Here is a 20,847-nt window from a genome sequence, read left to right as displayed (position 1 = left end):
CTGCAGATAGAAAATATCCTGATAAAAATAAATACCCTCTAAAATCACATTGGCTACACATGGCCTGTCTGCAACGAACATTGTATCAACTATTAACTTGGGTCTGGCCTAAAGCTGGTGCGAGCTAATTTATATTCTGGGCCCTCAGAGTTTCCTGAGCCAGTGAGCTCGTTACAGACACAGCTGTAGGCTATTTGCGCAAGGGGTAAGAGGTCATCGGGCCTGTTTTCTGATGTTTCCACTGGATCAGAGCATAACATTATTCTCTTCCATGCTGTGTGGTTATTGAAAGAGAGAGAGCTGGAAGGATGTTTCAAATACATTGAGGAACTGTTGTAATTCTCAATGGATGTAAAAACAGACTTTGAGAAGCTCCACAGCCAATCAGAAACATCATCAGATCCTCAAATGGACACTATAGGTTTACTTCTATGCGTAATCAGGGGCGTGTCCTTACTCGACAGAAGCACTTCAAACAAAAGACAATGACTAAATTGACAAAGCTTGTAAATGGAATGAAATAAACCAAAACTTGTTTCTCACAAGTGTAGCATAGGTTGTGCACTCTGAAAAACAATGTGTCCCCTCGGACAACGAGAACAGTAAAATACTGGAATAATAATATATTGAATGCATTAACAGAAATGACTGTAACCAAACAAACATTGCAGATTAGAAAATATAAGAATTAAGTCAAAAGTTTGGACACACCTACTCATTCAAGGGGTTTTCTTTATTGTTTTACGATTTTCTACATTGCAGCAGCAGTAACTCTGGGTCGACGGCACTTGAAAAAAAATTCTAAGTTCTTGACATTTTCCGTATTGATTGACCTTCATGTCTTAAAGTAATGATAGACTCTTGTTTTCTTTGCTTATTTGAGCTGTTCTTGCCAAAATATGGACTTGGTCTTTTACCAAATAGGGCTATCTTCTGTATACCACTAATCACTGAGCCAACTGATTAGCTCAAACGCATTAAGAAGGAAAGGAATTCCTCTTTTAACAAGGTTCATTGAAATGCATTCCAGGTGACTACCTAATGAAGCTGGTTGAGAGAATGCCAAGATTGTGCAAAGCTGTCATCAAGGCAAAGGGTGGATATTTGAAGAATCTCAAATATAAAATCTATTTTGATTTGTTTTAACACTTTTTTGGCAGAGGCAAAGAGTGGCTACTTTGAGGAATGTCAAATTAATTTGGATTTGTTTAACACTTTTTTGTTTACTACATGATTCCATATGTGTTATTTCGTAGTTTTGATGTCTTCTCTATTATTCTACAATGTAGTAAAAATAAAAGAACACCTACTTATTCAAGGGGTTTTCTAAAACTTTTGACCGGGATATATATATATATTTAAAAAAAATGTTTTATATATATATAGAGAGAGAGAGAGACTAGAGTCTGGATACCCCCAAATCCATCCCCGTTTTCACACTCCTTAGTTGATAATTTTCTCTAAATCTAAATGCAAAGATTCCAGCCAATGTTTTAAGTAGGCGAAACTGTCATTGTCACTTGCACAAGATTTGCAGTAATCTGACATTTTAATTATCATCAAAACCAACGTAATAGCGAAGGAGTGTCTTTGATTTGATGGCCTGCACATTCGAGTTCGGCGCCACACAACCGTTGGACCCAATGAGGTGTTTCTGTGCATGAGCTTAGATAGCTAAAGTCGCCATGACGTCGCCTACAAGTGTGATCTGGGAATTCTGTTGGAGAAGCAGTTTCTGCCTATCTTCACACTGTACTGTCTTTGATGCTATACTGCTGATGCAGTGAGGTCCGTAGAGGGGCTTTTCCTCTCCGCCTACCTCATTTCCTGTTTAGCTTTGAGACATCGGAGAGAAATGTGACAGGTCAAACTCAGAGAACGGATACATTTGTCCAACCTCTCGAGGGAGACGGAACAAAGGTTACACCAACTCACTCTGTGGGTGACCGTTCCACAACCTCTCTTGCTAGTGTCTGTTGTTGCTATAGACACAAAAGGGAGAAGGTCACCAAATAATCAAAGTGCAAATGAAGTGTTATTTGCCAAGAATAGAAGTGACATATCAGCACTCTGTTCATACAACCCAGAGAAATGGCATGATACAGGCCATAGAACCATCAGCTGCCATGGTAACATGGAACAATAGAAACATGGAGCACATAGACAATGATAAAGGATCTCCATGTACGAGTCCTGGTTGGTTCATGCAACCAAAATGAGCAAAAAGAGAAGATGGATAATGATGTTTTTTGCTTCTCATTGCCGTAGCAACAGCTTTCCCCTCCACCTCTTCCTTCTGTCCTGCTCACCTCACCCCCTTCTGCCATATCTGCCCTACCTGTTCCCCCCTCAAATCTCTCCCTCCCCACTAATATCTCCTCCCTTCCTCAGTTCTACAGGTGTTTCCTGATCCTGTTCCGGTGTGAACGGCGCTCCACGGAGAACGGCCTCTCCTCCATGCCCTCCAAGACCACCGCCATCCAGCTCAACCGGCGTGTCTACAGCAACACGGTGGCGTGCACCGCCCGGGTCTCCACTGGTATCCACAACCATGGCTGCAGCACCCCGGCCACTGAGCGCAACAACCCTCCCGAGGTCACTTCCTGAGCAGGCACGCCGGGATGACCAACGGGGAAGAGATGACCGTTGGATGATGATGATACAGTAGCTGACTAGCTGAGCGGTGTACTGTGCAAACCAATAGACCATCACAACGTGAACGCTCCAAGCCCCACGCATAACTACCCTCGGGGGTCTCTCCTCTGCTCGTGCCCAGCCACTTCGATTTGTTTACTGATTGCTGTGTTTACCTGTGCATGTGTGAGAAATTGTCCATGTGTGTGCAAGAGAAAGTAAGTTTATGTGAGTGGATGGGGCGGAGGGTGTAATATAGTGAGCATGTGTCCTGCATGCAAAAGAGGAAGTGTGTGTATCTCTGTGTATGTGTGTGCATGTGTGTGTATAAATTCTGTGTGTATGTAAGAATTCTGTGTATGTGTGTATGAAATGTGTGTCTGTGTGTGGCTATGAATTCTGTGTATGTGTGTGCATGAATTCTGTGTGTGTCAATTCTGTGTGTGTATGTATGAATAATGTGTGTATGTATGAATTCTATGTACTGTATGTGTGTGAATTATGTGTGTGCGTATGAATTGTATGTGTGTGAGTATGAATTGTGTGTGTGTGTGAATTATGAGTGTGTGTGTGTGTGTGTGTGTGTGTGTGTGTGTGTGTGTGTGTGTGTGTGTGTGTGTGTGTGTGTGTGTGTGTATGTATGAATTATCTGTGTGTGTATGGATTCTCTGTGTGGGTGTGTGTATGGACTCTGTGTATGTGTGTGTGTATGAATTAATGTGTGTGTGTGTACCATTGAATGTCACTCTGCTCTATTGACAGTCTGCTTGTCTTGGTGTAAATACCATCGCTCAACACACTGGCAAACCACAAAACACACAGCACTGCCCAAGTGAAAAGGTGTATCTCTGTCACATTTCACCCCCCCCACACACACACACACACTCCGACCCCACGCCTCAAACACACACACACACACACACACACAGTGCGTATCCCACTCCCAGCCTCTGTGCTGTCCGATATGTGAAGACTGATGAGAGCGTTTGAGGCTGTGCCTCAAATTGCACCCTATTCCCCAAAGTAGTGACCACATAAGGCTCTGGAAAGAAGTGGAATGAGATGCAGCCACGGACTAAAGTGCAATAAGCTATGGGATATATTAGGTATATTATATTGGGATATCCAGTAAAGAGATGGTAAAGGCTACAAAGACTGAAAGTTTATCCAGAGAACAAAGACTACTTTCTACAGGAAATAGATGAGTTCAGCTCAGAAGGATACTGGTGACTGCTACACTGGTGGCTGTGGGTGATCTGGCAGCTGCGAGAGATCTGGTGACTGTGGGTGATCTGGTGACTGTGGGTGATCTGGTGACTGTGGGTGATCTGGTGACTGTGGGTGATCTTGAACTTTTGTATTGAGGAACGACATGGATTTCAAATATGGGGAACGGGACTTTGCCGGACCTGCCGGCATTTTGATTGGGGAGAATTGACTTTCAATTCATAAATTCATGTGTGACGTTTGGGGTGCCCCCATTGTCCACATCTTGTTCCCCCTCCCACCCCCTTCATGCAAACCTGTACAAAGAAAGTGCTGAATTCAGTCTCTCTGTGTTTGTGTGATTTGTTTTTTCACTGGTCTACTGAGAAATCCAAACTGACCAAATTACCTAAACAATATGTAATATCACACTGCAATACACCACCACATCACTGGGGACAATAAAATGTTTGAGACATCATTCCCCCCCAAATGGGACTAAACGACTACCGTATAACTAAACAACACCCTAATCCCACCGCAACACAAAATACCGCCCTGTAACAGTAATGCATGCATAATCTATTCAGAAATAACTGGTCTTAAGAGGTCGGGAGAAGGGGAGTTACAGCAGAAGACACGTCAACTTCCTGTGGCTATTAAAAATGCACTGGAGTCTGCATTATCTACTCTACACACACACACACACAATTTAGACAATCAAGTGTCATTAACCTCTTGAAACTCTGGGGGCGCAATTTCATTTTTGGATGAAAAACGTTTTAAACAAGATATTTTGTCACAAAAAGATGCTCGACTATGCATATAATTGATAGCTTTGGAAAGAAAACACTCTGAATTTTCCAGAACTGCAAAGATATTGTCTGTGGGTGCCCTAGAACGGGAGCTACAGGCAAAACCAAGATGAAACGGCAACCAGGAAATCAGCAGGATTTTTGAGGCTCCGTTTTCCATTGTCTCCTTATATGGCTGTGAATGCGAGAGGAATGAGCCTGCCCTTTCTGTCGTTTCCCCAAGGTGTCTGCAGTATTGTGACGTATTTGTAGGCATATCATTTGAAGATTGACCATAAGAGACTACATTTTCCAGGTGTCCGCCCGGTGTCCTCCGTCGAAATTGGTGCGTCTTTTTCAGCTGCTGGTATTTTTCCATGCGATTCTGAGGGGAAAGCAGGCTTCCACGAACTGCATATCAATGAAGAGATATGTGAAAAAACACCTTGAGGATTGATTCTAAACAACGTTTGCCATGTTTCGGGCGATATTATGGAGTTAATTCGGAAAAAGTTTGACGTTTTGGTGACTGAATTTTCGGATCATTTCGGTAGCCAAATGTGATGTACAAAACGGAGCGATTTCTCCTACACAAAGATCCTTTCAGGAAAAACTGAACATTTGCTATGTAACTGAGAGTCTCCTCATTGAAAACATCCAAAGCTCTTCAAAGGTAAATGATTTTATTTATTTGGTTATCTGGTTTTTGTGAAAATGTTGCGTGCTAAATGCTACTCAAAATGCAAAGCTAGCTTGCAATACTCTTACACAAATTAGTGATTTGCTATGGTTCAAAAGCATATTTTGAAAATCTGAGATGACAGTGTTGTTAAGAAAAGGCTAAGCTTGAGAGCAGGCGCATTATTTTCATTTTATTTGCGATTTTCAGAAATCGTTAACGTTGCGTTATGCTAATGAGCCTGAGGCTTTATTCACGATCCCGGATCCGGGATGGGGAGTATCAAGAGGTTACTAAGTCAAAGAGAAATATGGAAGGCCAATCAATCAAGTGCTCATAAAGGACCAGCTCCTAGATGGCATCCAACAGTCTGTCTTCTGTTTACTCTGGTCAAATACTATGATTTAGCTCAGGGGTGTCAAAGTCAAATGGACGGAGGGCCAAATAAAAAATTTAGCTACAAGCCGAGGGCCGGACTGTTCGAATGTTCATTGAAAAATTTTTAAATGACGCATATAGTCTAGTGAACCTAATTGAACCTACTGAAAACCTAACAAATATATTCCAATATGATCAGATAGCAATATTTTCTATGGCTCTGTCAGTAATCTTTAATTTTCAACAGACACAAAAGACAAATTTCCTTTATATAAAAATCCCCATAACATGAACATTAAATGAAAGAAACCGGTATTCAAGGCAATCAGTACTATATTTTCTATTTTAGCTGGCTAAATTTACCAAAGAAAAAAACACAATTTTGTTCATCCACTCAACTGAAATATTTTTAAAATATAATTGGATTGAAATCAATAAAATAAAGTGCAAAAATCTATTAATCAAAAACAACACTTTGTTTAAGGAGAAGTAACATGCAGTGAAAACAAATATTAAACTTTAACTTTTAAACTTGAACTGAGTAAAAACTCTAAATATGTGATTGCACAGTAATGTTCACTTGTTTTTGAGGGTGATACTTGGTGGTGTCCCATCTTTTCCACAAGTTCATCAATGGTAAGGCTCTGAGCTGAGGAAATCCTCAAGTGGATACTATGATTGATGTTTTGCAGGTTCATCAAAGAAAAAGTTGTTCACACAGGTATGTGTGCCAAACATAGACAACGTTTGAGCAGCCTGGATGCGCAGCTGGGGCATTGTGTCGGGAAACGGGCGAACTCCGCAGCACCCACTGCCGCATATTTTGCCCTCAGTGCATCATTGCATTGGAGGTCCAGCTTTCCACGTCAACAGCAAATGGGTTACCGAGCAGTTCCAACCTGCTTTTTTGTGCTTCAAAGTCACTCGGCGTCGAAAGTGCAAGCATACCTATTTTATCAGCTGTGCGTCACAGCTTCTCTTTCACAGCTGGGAAAGTGGCTCAAATTTTTTCCGCACGTCTCCCACAGAGTCAGTTTGGTTTTAAATGCCTTCACTGTACTGTACATTCAGAGATGACAGCTGCAGCTGCAAGTTCATTGCATTCAGATGACTCGTAATGTCACACAGAAAAGCCATTTCACACAGAAACATTTCGTCTCGGAGTTGTGTTGTGTCTTTCCCTTTGCTGTCCAAGAACAGACAAATCTCCTCATGATTCTTTGAAGCACCTTTCCTGGCTTAGCCATCGCACCTCTGTGTGATAAGGCAAATCACCATGCTCCGTTTCTAACTCCGTCAGAAATGCCTTGAACTGGCGGTGATTCAAACCTTTGGCTCTGATAAAGTTAACTGTGCGCGTGATGATGCTCATTACATGCTCCATTTTCAAGGTTTACCGCTCTCCTGGTCAAATGATAAGCTGTCAGCTCACCTGTCGCGTTTTCCTCTTGCATCTTTTTAGCCACCAGTCCGGTCCACACATCGCACGTGTTGTCAAACCCACGAGTTTTTCCCAAGGCAGCTCCATCTCATTTACACATCTTGACACCTCTTCATACAAATCATGCCCCGTAGTTGTGCCATGCATAGGACGTAAAGCCAAAAACTCCTCTGTCACGCTTAGGCTGGAGTCCACTCCGCGGATGAAAATTGACAACTGGGCAATGTCAGAAATGTCGGTGCTCTCATCCACAGCCAAGGAATATGCAATGAAATCTTTTCCTTTTTCACAAGCTGTCTTTTAGATTGATGGACAACTGGTCTACTCTCTCGGCAATGGTGTTTCTGCTCAGACTCACATTTAAAAAGAGTTGCCTTTTTTCTGGGCAAAATCACAAACTTTAATCATGCAGTTTTTGATGAAATCCCCCCTCCGTAAATGGCCGGGCTGATTTAGCGATCTCTTCTGCCAAAATAAAACTGGCCTTGACAGCAGCCTGGCCTTGTGATTTGGCTTTTTGAACAGAGCCTGTCGAGATTTGATTTAATTCCTCTGCCTTTTGTAGCCTTTGTTCCATGTCCATATTCTTGTTTTTGTCCGCGTTTTCGTTTCATAATGTCGTCTCAGATTATACTCTTTCAGTACCGCCACACTTTCTCCACACAGAAGACACACAGGTTTTCCAGCTACCTCTGTGAACATATACTCCGACTCCCACCTTGTTTGGTTCTCAGTGTCCACCTTCCGTTTTGCCATTTTTGATATCTGAAAGTTAATTTTACTGTGATGCTGACGACTGCTGTGCCAATAAATATTGAAATTACTGCTCGGTGCGTCACCGTTGCATTGTGGGAAATGTAGTACTAAAATGCGGGCTGCCGGCTTGCTGCGGTCTGCGGGCCGGTTCTAATAATAAATCAAGATCATCCCAGGGGCCGTAAAAAACCTTCTCGCGGGCCCGGGCCTTGACTCTGACATATGTGATTTAGCTGGTCCAGACTGTTTACTCTCGTCAAATACTATGATTTAGCTGGTCCAGACGGTTTACTCTGGTCAAATACTATGATTTAGCTGGTCCACACTGTTTACTCTGGTCAAATACTATGATTTAGCTGGTCCACTTTACTGTCAAATACTGTTTACTCTGGTCAAATACTATGATTTAGCTGGTCCAGACTGTTTACTCTGGTCAAATACTATGATTTAGCTGGTCCAGACTGTTTACTCTCGTCAAATACTATGATTTAGCTGGTCCAGACAGTTTACTCTGGTCAAATACTATGATTTAGCTGGTCCAGACTGTTTACTCTGGTCAAATACTATGATTTAGCTGGTCCACACTGTTTACTCTGGTCAAATACTATGATTTAGCTGGTCCACACTGTTTACTCTGGTCAAATACTATGATTTAGCTGGTCCAGACTGTTTACTCTGGTCAAACACTATGATTTACCTGGTCCACACTGTTTACTCTGGTCAAATACTATGATTTAGCTGGTCCACACTGTTTACTCTGGTCAAATACTATGATTAGCTGGTCCAGACATGTCAAATACTATGATTTAGCTGGTCCACACTGTTTACTCTGGTCAAATACTATGATTTAGCTGGTCCACACTGTTTACTCTGGTCAAATACTATGATTTAGCTGGTCCAGACTGTTTACTCTGGTCAAATACTATGATTTAGCTGGTCCAGACTGTTTACTCTGGTCAAATACTATGATTTAGCTGGTCCAGACGGTTTACTCTGGTCAAATACTATGATTTAGCTGGTCCAGACTGTTTACTCTGGTCAAATACTATGATTTAGCTGGTCCAGACTGTTTACTCTGGTCAAATACTATGATTTAGCTGGTCCAGACTGTTTACTCTGGTCAAATACTATGATTTAGCAGGTTAAGGTGGTGGCTCAGGGGAATTAGAACAAACAGGATTCACACACACACACACACACACACCCTATTGTCATAATTGCTGTATCTAGGGCATAGAAAATTGCACATAATGCCAACTCCCCCCCCCACACACACACACACACACACACACACACACACACACACACACACACACACACTTATGTCGTTGGCATGGCGACTGGACCCCGAGGTGACAGGAGGACTGTAATATATAATAATAATTACATTGTTCTGATGATGACATTCGCTAGATTTTAATAGCCCAATGAGTGGTGCTATAGGACGGGTCCTGTATGGCTGTTTTATAATAATAACATGACTCCAAGCACTCTATTACACAACATAGAGAGGTCGACTGGCCGCATCTCACACTCTCTAACGTTAACATTAGAACCACAGAGGCGGCTTTATAGAACCCTTGTGTAAGTGTGTGATTTTGTGTGTGAGCGTAATGTGTGTATGCACGTGCACTTGTACGTGTGTATGTGCGTGTATGCAATAGTCTCACCTATAAACCCAGAGGAGGGTGGGTTGGGCTGGATGGTCTCCTGGGTGTTGCCCTGGATCACGTCCCAGAGATGCCACACATATTTCGGGTGTAGGATGTAGAAGGGCTGGGTGGGGTGGAGCCTCCGGTGCTCCACGTACGGACTGAACAGGTTATAGTCTGGACTGGCATACCACTGTTTGACAGCACGAGAGAGAGAGGGGAAAGAGGGAGGGAGGGAGAAAGAGGTTTGAAAGGGGGGGGGAGAAAGAGAGGGAGAAAGAGGTTTGAAAGGGGGGGAAGAGAAAGAGAGGGAGGGAGAGAGAGAGAGGGTAATAGTTATAGTCTACTCTAGACTGACATACCTAAGAAAAAAAGAGAGACATCGAGACAGCCAGACAGAAAGACAGACAGTGAGAGAGGCACAGACAGACAGACAGCGAGAGAGGCACAGACAGCCAGACAGACAGTGAGAGAGGTAGACAGACAGACAGACAGACAGACAGTGAGAGAGGCACAGACAGACAGACAGACAGACAGACAGACAGACAGACAGAAGTTTAAATACACTAAGTTGACTGTGCCTTTAAAAACAGATTGGAAAATTACAGAAAAGGATGTCATGGCTTTAGAAGCTTCTGATTAGAGGTCGACCGATTAATCGGAATGGCCGATTAATTAGGGCCGATTTCAAGTTTTCATAACAGTCGGAAAATCGGTATTTATGGGCACCGATTTCGTCGATTTATTTATAAAAAAATAAAAAAAACATTTTTAAAAACCTTTATTTAACTAGGCAAGTCAGTTAAGAACACATTCTTATTTCCAATGATGGCCTAGGAATGGTGGGTTAACTTTTTATGCCTGCAGGGGCAGTATTGAGTAGCTTGGATGAAAGGTGCCCATATCAAACGGCCTGCTCCTCAGTCATAGCTGCTAATATTTGCATATTATTAGTAGTATTGGATAGAAAACACTCTGAAGTTTATAAAACTGTTTGAATTACGTATGTGAGTATAACAGGACTCATATAGCAGGCAAAAACCTGAGAAATTCCACTTCCTGTTTTTTTCTGGAGGTGGCAGATTTTCAACCAAGGTCTCATTGAAATTACAGCAAGATATGGATGAGTTTTCACTTCCTGCGCCTTCCATTAGATGTCAATAGAACTTTGTCTGATGACTCTAATGTGAAGGGGGGTCGATTGACACAGGAAATAGTCACCACAGCCATGAGTGGACCATGCTTTCACCAGGCGCGTTCACAGATGAAGGACCTGCATTCCATCGCTCATCTGAAGTCATTCTAATTCTCCGGTTGGAACGTTATTCAAGATATATGTAAACAACATTCTAAAGTCACAAAGCGCGTCCACTATAACGTGACAAAATGTCCAAAGGTCCTGTAACAGTCAGTAGAAACATGTCAAACAATGTACTGAATCAAGATTGATTCAATACATCGTTTGACATGTTTCTACTGACTGTTACAAGATTGTAACAGTCAGTAGAATCAAGATTGATTCAGTACATCGTTTGACATACCTGGATTTCTAGGACTGCATTCTGATGAAGTTCATCAAAGGTAAGGAAATATTTATCATGTATTTTCTGGTTTCTGTTGACTCCACGGCGGCTAATTTGGCTACTGTTCTGAGCTCCGTCTCAGATTATTGCATGGGTTGCTTTTTCCGTAATACTTTTTTGAAATCTGCATTAAGGAGAGGTATATCTATAATTCCATGTTTATAACTTGTGTTATCATCTACATTTATGATGAGTATTTCTGTTGAAACGATATGGCTATGCAAAATCACTTGATGTTTTTGGAACTAGTGAATCTAACGCACCAATGTAAACTCAGATTTTTTTTTATATAAATATGAACTTTAGCAAACAAAACATGCATGTATTGTGTAACATCCTTGAATTATCTTTATTTCTGTTTTTTGTGAATGCTATATTTTGCTGGAAAATGGCTGTGCTTATTGTGGTTTGGTGGAAACCTAACATAATTGTTTGTAGTGCTTTCGCTGAAAAGCCTGAAATCGGACACTTTGGTGGGATTAACAACGAGAATAGCTTTAAAATGATATAAGACACATGTATGTTTTAGGAATTGTAATTATGAGAATTCTGTGGTTTGAATTTGGCGCCCTCTATTTTCACTGGTAGTTGTCATATCGATCCCGATATTGGGATTGCAGCCATAACAGGTTACCTGCCTCGTTCAGGGGCGGAACGACAGATTTTCACCTTGTCAGCTCGGGGGATCCAATCTTGCAACCGTACAGTTAAATAGTCCAATGCTCTAACCACCTGCCTCTCATTGCACTCCACGAGGAGCCTGCCTATTACGCGAATGCAGTAGAAGCCAAGGTAAGTTGCTAGCTAGCATTAAAGTTATATTATGAAAAACAATCAATCATAATCACTAGTTATAGCTACACATGGTTGATGATAATACTAGTTTATCTAGCGTGTCTTGCGTTGCATATAATCGATGCAACGCTGGTGGATGATTTAACAAAAGCACATTTGCGAAAAATGCACAATCGTTGGACGACTGTACCTAACCATAAACACCAATGCCTAAAATTAAATGCCAATATTAAACAGGGGAAATTGTGTCACTTCTCTTGCGTTCATTGCACGCAGAGTCAGGGTATATGCAACAGTTTGGGCAGCCTGGCTCATTGCGAACTAATTTGCCAGAATTTTACATAATTATGACATAACATTGAAGGTTGTACAATGTAACAAGAATATTTAGACTTAGCGATGTCACCCATTAGATAAAATACAGAACGGGTCCTTATTTCACTGAAATAATAAACGTTTTGTTTTAGAAATTATAGTTTCCGGATTTGACCATATTAATGACCAAAGGCTCGTATTTCTGTGTGTTATTATGTTATAATTACATCTATGATTTGATAGAGCAGTCTGACTGAGCGATGGTAGGCAGCAGCAGGCTCGTAAGCATTCATTCAAACAGCACTTTTGTGCGTTTTGCCAGCAGCTCTTCGCAAGCACAGCACTGTTTTGACTTCAGCCTAATGGCTGGTGTAACCGATGTGAAATGGCTAGCTAGTTAGCTGGGTGTGCACTAATAGCGTTTCAAATGTCACTCGCTCTGAGACTTGGAGTAGTTATTCCCCTTGCTCTGCAAGGGCCGCGGCTTTTGTGGAGCGATGGGTAACGCTGCTTTGAGAGTGGCTGTTGTCGATGTGTTCCTGGTTCGAGCCCAGGTAGGGGCGAGGAGAGGGACGAAAGCTACACTGTTACACTGGCAATACGAAAGTGCCTATAAGAACATCCAATAGTCAAAGTTATATGGAATATAAGAATGGTATAGAGAGAAATAGTCCTATAAATACTATATTTAACTACAACCTAAAACCTCTTACCTTGGAATATTGAAGTCTCATGTTAAAAGGAACCACCAACTTTCATATGTTCTCATGTTCTGAGCAAGGAACTCAAACGTTAGCTTTTTTTACATGGCACATATTGCACTTTTACTCCAACACTTTGTTTTTGCATTATTTAAACCAAATTGAACATGTTTCATTATTTATTTGAGGCTAAATAGATTTTAATTGGTGTATTATATTAAGTTAATACAAGTGTTCATTCAGTATTGTTGTAATTGGCATTATTACAAATACAATTATTATTATTATTTTTTTAAATCGGCCGATTAATCGGTATCGGCTTTTTTGGTCCTCCAATAATCGGTATCGGAGTTGAAAAATCATAATCGGTCGACCTCTACTTCTGATAGGCTAATTGACAGCATTTGAGTCAATTGGGGGTGTACCTGTGGATGTATGTCAAGGCCTACCTTCAAACTCAGTGCCTCTTTGCTAGACATCATGGGAAAATCAAAAGAAATCAGCCAAGACCTCAGAAAAATTGGAGACATCCACAAGTCTGGTTCATCCTTGGGAGCAGTTTCAAAATGCCTGAAGGTACTGCATTCATCTGTACAAACAATTGTATGCAAGTATAAACACCATGGGACCACGCAGCCGTCATACCGCTCAGGAAGGAGACGTGTTCTCTCTCCTAGAGATGAACGTACTTTGGTGCGAAAAGTGCAAATCAATCCCAGAACATCAGCAAAGGACCTTGTGAAGATGCTGGAGGAAAGAAGTACAAAGGTATCTATATCTACAGTAAAACGAGTCCTATATCGACATAACCTGAAAGGCCGCTCAGCAAGGAAGAAGCCACTGCTCCAAAACCGCCATATAAAAGCCAGACTACAGTTTGCAACTGCACATTGGGACAAACATCTTACTTTTTGGAGAAATGTCCCCTGCTCTGATGAAACAAAAATAGAACTGTTTGGCCATAATGACCATCGTTATGTTTGGAGGAAAAAGCAGGAGGCTTGCAAGCCGAAGAACACCATCCCAACCGTGAAGCACGGGGGTGGCAGCATCATGTTGTGGGGGTGCTTTGCTACAGTAGGGACTGGTGCACTTCACAAAACAGAAGGCATCATGAGGCAGGAAAATTATGTGGACATATTAAAGCAACATCTCAAGACATCAGTCAGGCAGGTAAAGCTTGGTCGCAGGTGGCTTTTCCAAATGGACAATGACCCCAAGCATACTTCCAAAGTTGTGGTAATATGGCTCTTCCAAATGGACAATGACCCCAAACATACTTCCTAATGTTGTGGCAAAATAGCTTATGGATAACAAAGTCAAGGTATTGGAGTGGCCATCACAAAGCCCTGACCTCAATGCTGTAGAAAATATGTGGTCAGAACTGAAAAGGGTGTGCGAGCAAGGAGGCCTACAATCCTGACTCAGTTACACCAGCTCTGTCAGGAGGAATGGGCCAAAAGTCATCCAACTTATTGTGGGAAGCTTGTGGAATGCTACACGAAACATTTGACCCAAGTGAAACAATTTAAAGGCAATGCTACCCAATACTAATTGAGTGTATGTAAACTTCTGACCCACTGGGAATGTAATGAAAGAAATAAAAGCTGAAATAAATAATTATCTCTACTATTATTCTGACATTTCACATTAAAGTGAATAAAGTGGTGATCCTAACTGATCTAAGACAGGGACTTTTTAGTCGGATTAAATGTCAGGAATTGTGAAAAACTGAGTTTAAATGTATTTGGCTAAGGCGTATGTACACTACCGACTTCAACTACACACACACACACACATATACATACATACATACATACATATACACACACACACACACACACACACACACACACACACACACACACACACACACACACACACACACACACACACACACACACACACACACACACACACACACACACACACACACATATATATATATAAATATATATATACATACATATACATATATATACATACATATACATATATATACATACATATATACATATATATACATATACATATATATACATATACATATATATACATATACACATATACATATATATACATATACACATATACATATACATATATATACATATATATACATATATATACATATATATATATATACATATATATACATATACATATACATATATATACATATACATATATACACATATACATATATATATATATATATAGGACCAGTCAACAAGTTTGGACACACCTACTCATTCAAGGGGTATTCTTTATTTTTTGTATCTTCTACATAGTAGAATAATTGTGAAGACATCAAAACTATGAAATAACACACATGGAATCATGTAGTAAACAAAAAAGTGTGAAACAAATCCAAATGTATTTGAGATTCTTCAAAGTAGCCACTCTTTGCCTTGATGACAGCTTTGCACACTCTTGGCATTCTCTCAACCAGCTTCACGAGGTAGACACCTGGAATCCATTTCAATTATCAGGTGTGCCGTGTTAAAAGTTAATTTGTGGAATTTCTTTAATTCTTAATGCATTTGAGCCAATCAGTTGTGTTGTGACAAGGTAGGGGTGGTATACAGAAGACAGCCCTATTTGGTAAAATACCAAGTATTTATGGCAAGAACAGCTAAAATAAGCAAAGAGAAACGACAGTCCATCATTACTTTAAGACATGAAGGTCAGTCAATCTGGAACTTTTCAAGAACTGTGAAAGTTTCTTCAAATGCAGTCACAAAACCATCAAGCGCTATGATGAAACTGGCTCTCATGAGGACCAACACAGGAAAGGAAGACCCAGAGTAACCTCTGCTGCAGAGGATAAATTCATTAGAGTTACCAGCCTCAGAAATTGCAGCCCAAATAAATACTTCAGAGTTCAAGTAACAGACACATTTCAACATCAACTGTTCATAGGACACTACGTGAATTGCTGCAAAAAAAAACTACTAAAGGACACCAATAATAAGAAGAGATGTGCTTGGGGCAAGAAACACGAGCAATGGACATTAGTCTGCTGGAAATCTGTCCTTTGGTCTGATGAGTCTAAATTTGAGATGTTTGGTTCCAACCTCTGTGTCTTTGTGAGACGCAGAGTAGATGAATGGATGATCTCTGCATGTGTGGTTCCCACCGTGAAGCATGAAGGAGGAGGAGTTAAGGTTTGGGTGTGCTTTGCTAGGAACACTGTCAGTGATTTATTTTAGAATTCAAGGCGCACTTAACCAGCATGGCTACCACAGCATTCGGCAGCGATACGCCGTCCCTTTTGGTTTGTGCTTAGTGGGACTATAATTTGTTTTTCAACAGGACAATGATCCAAAACACACCTCCAGGCTGTGTAAGGGATATTTGACCAAGAAGGAGAGTGATGGAGTATTGGATATCAGAGCGACGTCAACTTACCAGCACTACGACCAAGAATATGACCTTCCCAAGGCAGATCCGTTGTTCAAACGATCCAAGGAATTTGAACTGATTTCAGGGTCTGACCCAAAACAACGTCACCACAGAAGAGGTAGACGGAGTGGCCCTCTGGTCAGACTTCGGAGGCGCGCACATCACCCACCGCTTCCGAGTATATTATTTGCTAACGCCCAGTCTCTAGATAACAAGGTAGATGAAATTAGAGCAAGGGTTGCTTTCCAGAGAGACATCTGGGATTGCCACATCCAAATATAACAGTGTAGTTATTCCCTCCGCAAGGCAATCAAACAAAAGACAAAGTGGAGTCGCAATTCAACGGCTCAGATACGAGACGTATGTGGCAGGGTCTACAGACAATCAGGGACTACAAAAAGAAAACCAGCCAAAAGAAAGTTGCCCGCTTTGAGGATAGCACAGTGCCACCGACACGGCCTGCTAACAAGGACTACGTGAGTTAGACATGGCCGACGTGAATAAGACATTTAAACGTGTCCTCAACGTCAACATTGAAGAGGTGACTCCGGGATGCTGGCCTTCTTGGCAGAGTTGCAAAGAAAAAGCCATATCTCAGACTAGCCAATAAAAATTAAAGATTAAGATGGGCAAAAGAACACAGACACTGGACAGAGGATCTCTGAGCATCCCGGAGTCGCCTCTTCGCTGTTGAAGTTGAAACGTGTTTGCGGGTACTATTTAATGAAGCTGCCAGTTGAGGACTTGTGAGGCATCAGTTTCTCAAACTAGACAGTCTAATTGTAATTGTCCTCTTGCTCAGTTGTGCACCGGGGCCTCCCACTCCTCTTTCTATTCTGATTAGAGCCAGTGAAGGGAGTAGTACACAGCGTTGTATGAGAGCTTCAGTTTCTTGGCAATTTCTCGCATGGAATAGCCTTAATTTCTCAGAACAAGTATAGACTGACGATTTTCAGAAGAAAGTTCTTTATTTCTGGCCATTTTGAGCCTGTCATCATACCCACAAATGCTGATGCTCCAGATACTCAACAGCTTTATTGCTTCTTTAATCAAAACAACAGTTTTCAGCTGTGCTAACATAATTGCAAAAGGGTTTTCTATTAGGCTGATTTTTAATGGAATATCGACATAGGCGTACAGAGGCCCATTATCAGCAACCATCACTCCTGTGCTTAATGGCAGCTTCATTAAATAGTACCACACTGCCTTGAAGGTAGTGTGTGTAGATCTGTGTGTTTGTTTTGCAACATTTCAGGCAACACCTGCTAACCGTCTCCACTTATGTTACCACCTGTTTAGTTAAACAGCGTATTAGGCTAACGGCCATTGTAAAAATGTATTCGAGAGAGAGAGAGAGAGAGAGAGAGAGAGAGAGAGAGAGAGAGAGAGAGAGAGAGAGAGAAGCATGTCTCCTGAAGTGATGACATAACAAACAAGAGCTAAGGACTAAATAATTCTAAGGGGGGAGAGGGGAGAAATGGTGGGGGGGGGGGTGATTAATGAAGTCTATTAATCAGTGATTCACGATGATCATCATAGCCTTGTCCTTTACCCCAGGACTTATTACTGAGCATGCACCTCAGCTCAGAGAGAGGTAGGGATAAAGTGAGGGGGGTACATGAAGAAAGAGGAGGATCAGAGAGAGAGAGGCTGATTGATCCTGAGGCATAATAATCATGGAATAAAGAGAGGAGGTGACAGGAGGAGGGGGAAATGAGGAAAGGGAGACAGAGAAGGAGGGGAGAGAGAAAAGGAGGGGAGAGAGAAAAAGAGGGGAGAGGGAAAGAGAAGGAGGGGAGAGAGAAAGAGAAGGTAGGGAGAGAGAAAGAGAAGGAGGGGAGAGAGAAAGAGAAGGTAGGGAGAGAGAAAGAGAAGGTAGGGAGAGAGAAAGAGAAGGAGGAGAGAGAAGAAGGAGGGGAGAGAGAAGGAGGGTAGAGAAAGGGAGGGGAGGGTGAAGGAGGGGAGAGAGAGAGAAGGGGGAAACCTAAAACTAGCAGCCGTATGACTGTCAACATACATGTAGGTGGCGATAAAGAAGAAACCGTAAAATATATAAAAGAGAAGAAGAAGAGGTGGCAGAGAAGGGAAATAGGGAAGCAATGTCAGAGGAAAAGAAGAACAGAAAAAGAGGAGAAGAATGAGGGGATTGGAGAGAGGAGAAAGGAGGAGGAGTGTGGGTTATAGAAAGTTGACATGTAATAATTAGACAGTGTGTGGGTGTATGATGTAGCAGTCTGTCACTTCAGGCCGTGGGTTAGAGAGACCAATGAGGCTAACCTGTCCACGCGTGGTCTTTCACAACTACATGTCCTCATTAACATTACTATCCGGCGCCGACAGAGATGGCCGCCTCGCTTCTCGTTCCTAGTTTTTTTACGTGTTATTTCTTACTTTGGTACCTCAGGTAGTCTTAGGTTTCATTACATACAGTCGGGAGGAACTACTGAATATAAGAGGACCGTCAACTCACCATCATTACGACCAGGAATACGACTTTCCCAACGCTGATCCTGTGTTTTACCACCCAGGACAATGGATCATATCCCAGCCGGCGAACCAAAACAATGTCGCCGTAAAAGGGGCAGACGAAGCGGTCTTCTGGTCAGCAGACACATCGACGGCCCTGAACGAACTTCATTTGACTCTATGTGAACTGGAAACCACATATTCTGAGGCTGCATTCATTGTAGCTGGGGATTTTAACAAGGCTAATCTGAAAACAAGACTCCATAAATTCTATCAGCATATTGATTGTGCTACCAGGGCTGGTAAAACCCTGGATCATTGTTATTCTAACTTCCGTGACGCATATAAGGCCCTCCCCCACCCTCCTTTTGGAAAAGCTGACCACGCCTCTATTTTGTTGCTCCCAGCCTACAGACAGAGACTAAAGCAGGAAGCTCCCGCACAGGTCTGTTCAACGCTGGTCCGAACAATATGATTCCACGCTTCAAGATTGCTTCGATCACGTGGATTAGGATATGTTCCGCACTGCGACAAACAACAATATTGACGAATACGCTGATTCGGTGAGCAAGTTTATTAGCAAGTGCATCAGCGATGTCGTACCCACAGCAACTATTAAAACATTCCCAAACCAGAAACCCTGGATTGATGGCAGCATTCGCGCGAAACTGAATGCGCGAACCACTGCTTTTAACCAGGGCAAGGTGACCGGAAACATAACCGAATACAAACAGTGTAGCTATTCCCTCCGCAAGGCAATCAAACAAGCTAAGTGTCAGTATAGAGACAAAGTAGAGTCGCAATTCAACGGCTCAGACACAAGAGGTATGTGGCAGGGCCTACAGTCAAATATGGATTACAAAAAGAAAACCAGCCCCTTCGCGGACCAGGATGTCTTGCTCCCAGACAGACGAAACAACTTCTTTGCTCGCTTTGAGGACAATACAGTGCCACTGACACGGCCCGCTACCAAAACCTGTGGACACTCCTTCACTGCAGCCGACGTGAGTAAAACATTTAAACGTGTTAGCCCTCGCAAGGCTGCAGGCCCCGACGGCATCCCCGACCGCGTCCACAGAGCTGGCTGGTGTGTCCTTATCCCAGTCTGCTGTTCCCACATGCTTCAAGAGGGCCACCATTGTTCCTGTTCCCAAGAAAGCTAAGGTAACTGAGCTAAACGACTACCTCCCCGTAGCACTCACTTCCGTCATCATGAAGTGCTTTGAGAGACTAGTCAAGGACAATATCACCTCTACCCTACCTGACACACTAGACCCACTCCAATTTGCTTACCGCCCAAATAGGTCCACAGAAGACGCAATCGCAACCACACTGCACTCTGCCCTAACCCATCTGGACAAGAGGAATACCTATGTGAGAATGCTGTTCATTGCCTACAACTCAGCATTCAACACCATAGTACCCTCCAAACTCATCATCAAGCTCGAGACCCTGGGTCTCGACCCTGCCCTGTGCAACTGGACTGGACTTCCTGACGGGCCGCCGCCAGGTGGTGAGGGTAGGAAACAACATCTCCACCCCGCTGATCCTCAACACTGGGGCGCCACAGGGGTGCGTTCTGAGCCCTCTCCTGTACTCCCTGTTCACCCACGACTGCGTGGACACGCACGCCTCCAACTCAATCATCAAGTTTGCAGACGACACTACAGTGGTAGGCTTGATTACCAACGACGACGACGCGGCCTACAGGGAGGAGGTGAGGGACCTCGGAGCGTGGTGTTAGGGAAATAACCTAACACTCAACTTCAACTAAAACAAAGGAGATGATTGTGGACTTCAGAAAACAGCAGAGGGAGCACCCCCCTATCCACATCGACGGGACAGTAGTGGAGAGGGTAGTAAGTTTTAAGCTCCTCGGCGTACACATCACGGACAAACTGAATTGGTCCACCCACACAGACAGCGTGGTGAAGAAGGCGCAGCAGCGCCTCTTCAACCTCAGGAGGCTGGAGAAATTTGGTTTGTCACCAAAAGCACTCACAAACTTTTACAGATGCACAATCGAGAGCATCCTGTTGGGC

The 20,847-nt window shown here is 42.5% G+C and overlaps 2 protein-coding genes across 2 annotated transcripts in view; one reads left to right on the top strand and one right to left on the bottom strand.

The window, feature by feature from the left end:
- The window catches only part of tmtops2b (teleost multiple tissue opsin 2b), a 59,759-nt gene extending 55,576 nt beyond the window's left edge, over positions 1–4,183 (top strand). Inside the window, exon 4 of the mRNA XM_064944049.1 lies at positions 2,392–4,183. Coding sequence (XP_064800121.1) covers positions 2,392–2,607 — 216 coding nt within the window. The 3' untranslated portion in view covers positions 2,608–4,183. The remainder of the gene's footprint in view (positions 1–2,391) is intronic.
- Positions 1–20,847, bottom strand: part of LOC135519014 (beta-galactoside alpha-2,6-sialyltransferase 2-like) — a 79,478-nt gene that overhangs the window by 4,939 nt on the left and 53,692 nt on the right. Inside the window, 1 exon segment of the mRNA XM_064944048.1 lies at positions 9,559–9,733. Within this exon segment, the coding sequence (XP_064800120.1) occupies positions 9,559–9,733 (175 nt within the window).

The sequence above is a fragment of the Oncorhynchus masou genome, chromosome 29, assembly GCF_036934945.1.
Source record: "Oncorhynchus masou masou isolate Uvic2021 chromosome 29, UVic_Omas_1.1, whole genome shotgun sequence".
In the NCBI taxonomy this organism is placed as follows: Eukaryota; Metazoa; Chordata; class Actinopteri; order Salmoniformes; family Salmonidae; genus Oncorhynchus; species Oncorhynchus masou.
The sequence above is the reverse complement of the archived record's forward strand: the minus strand, read 5'-3'. Positions and strand labels throughout refer to the sequence as shown.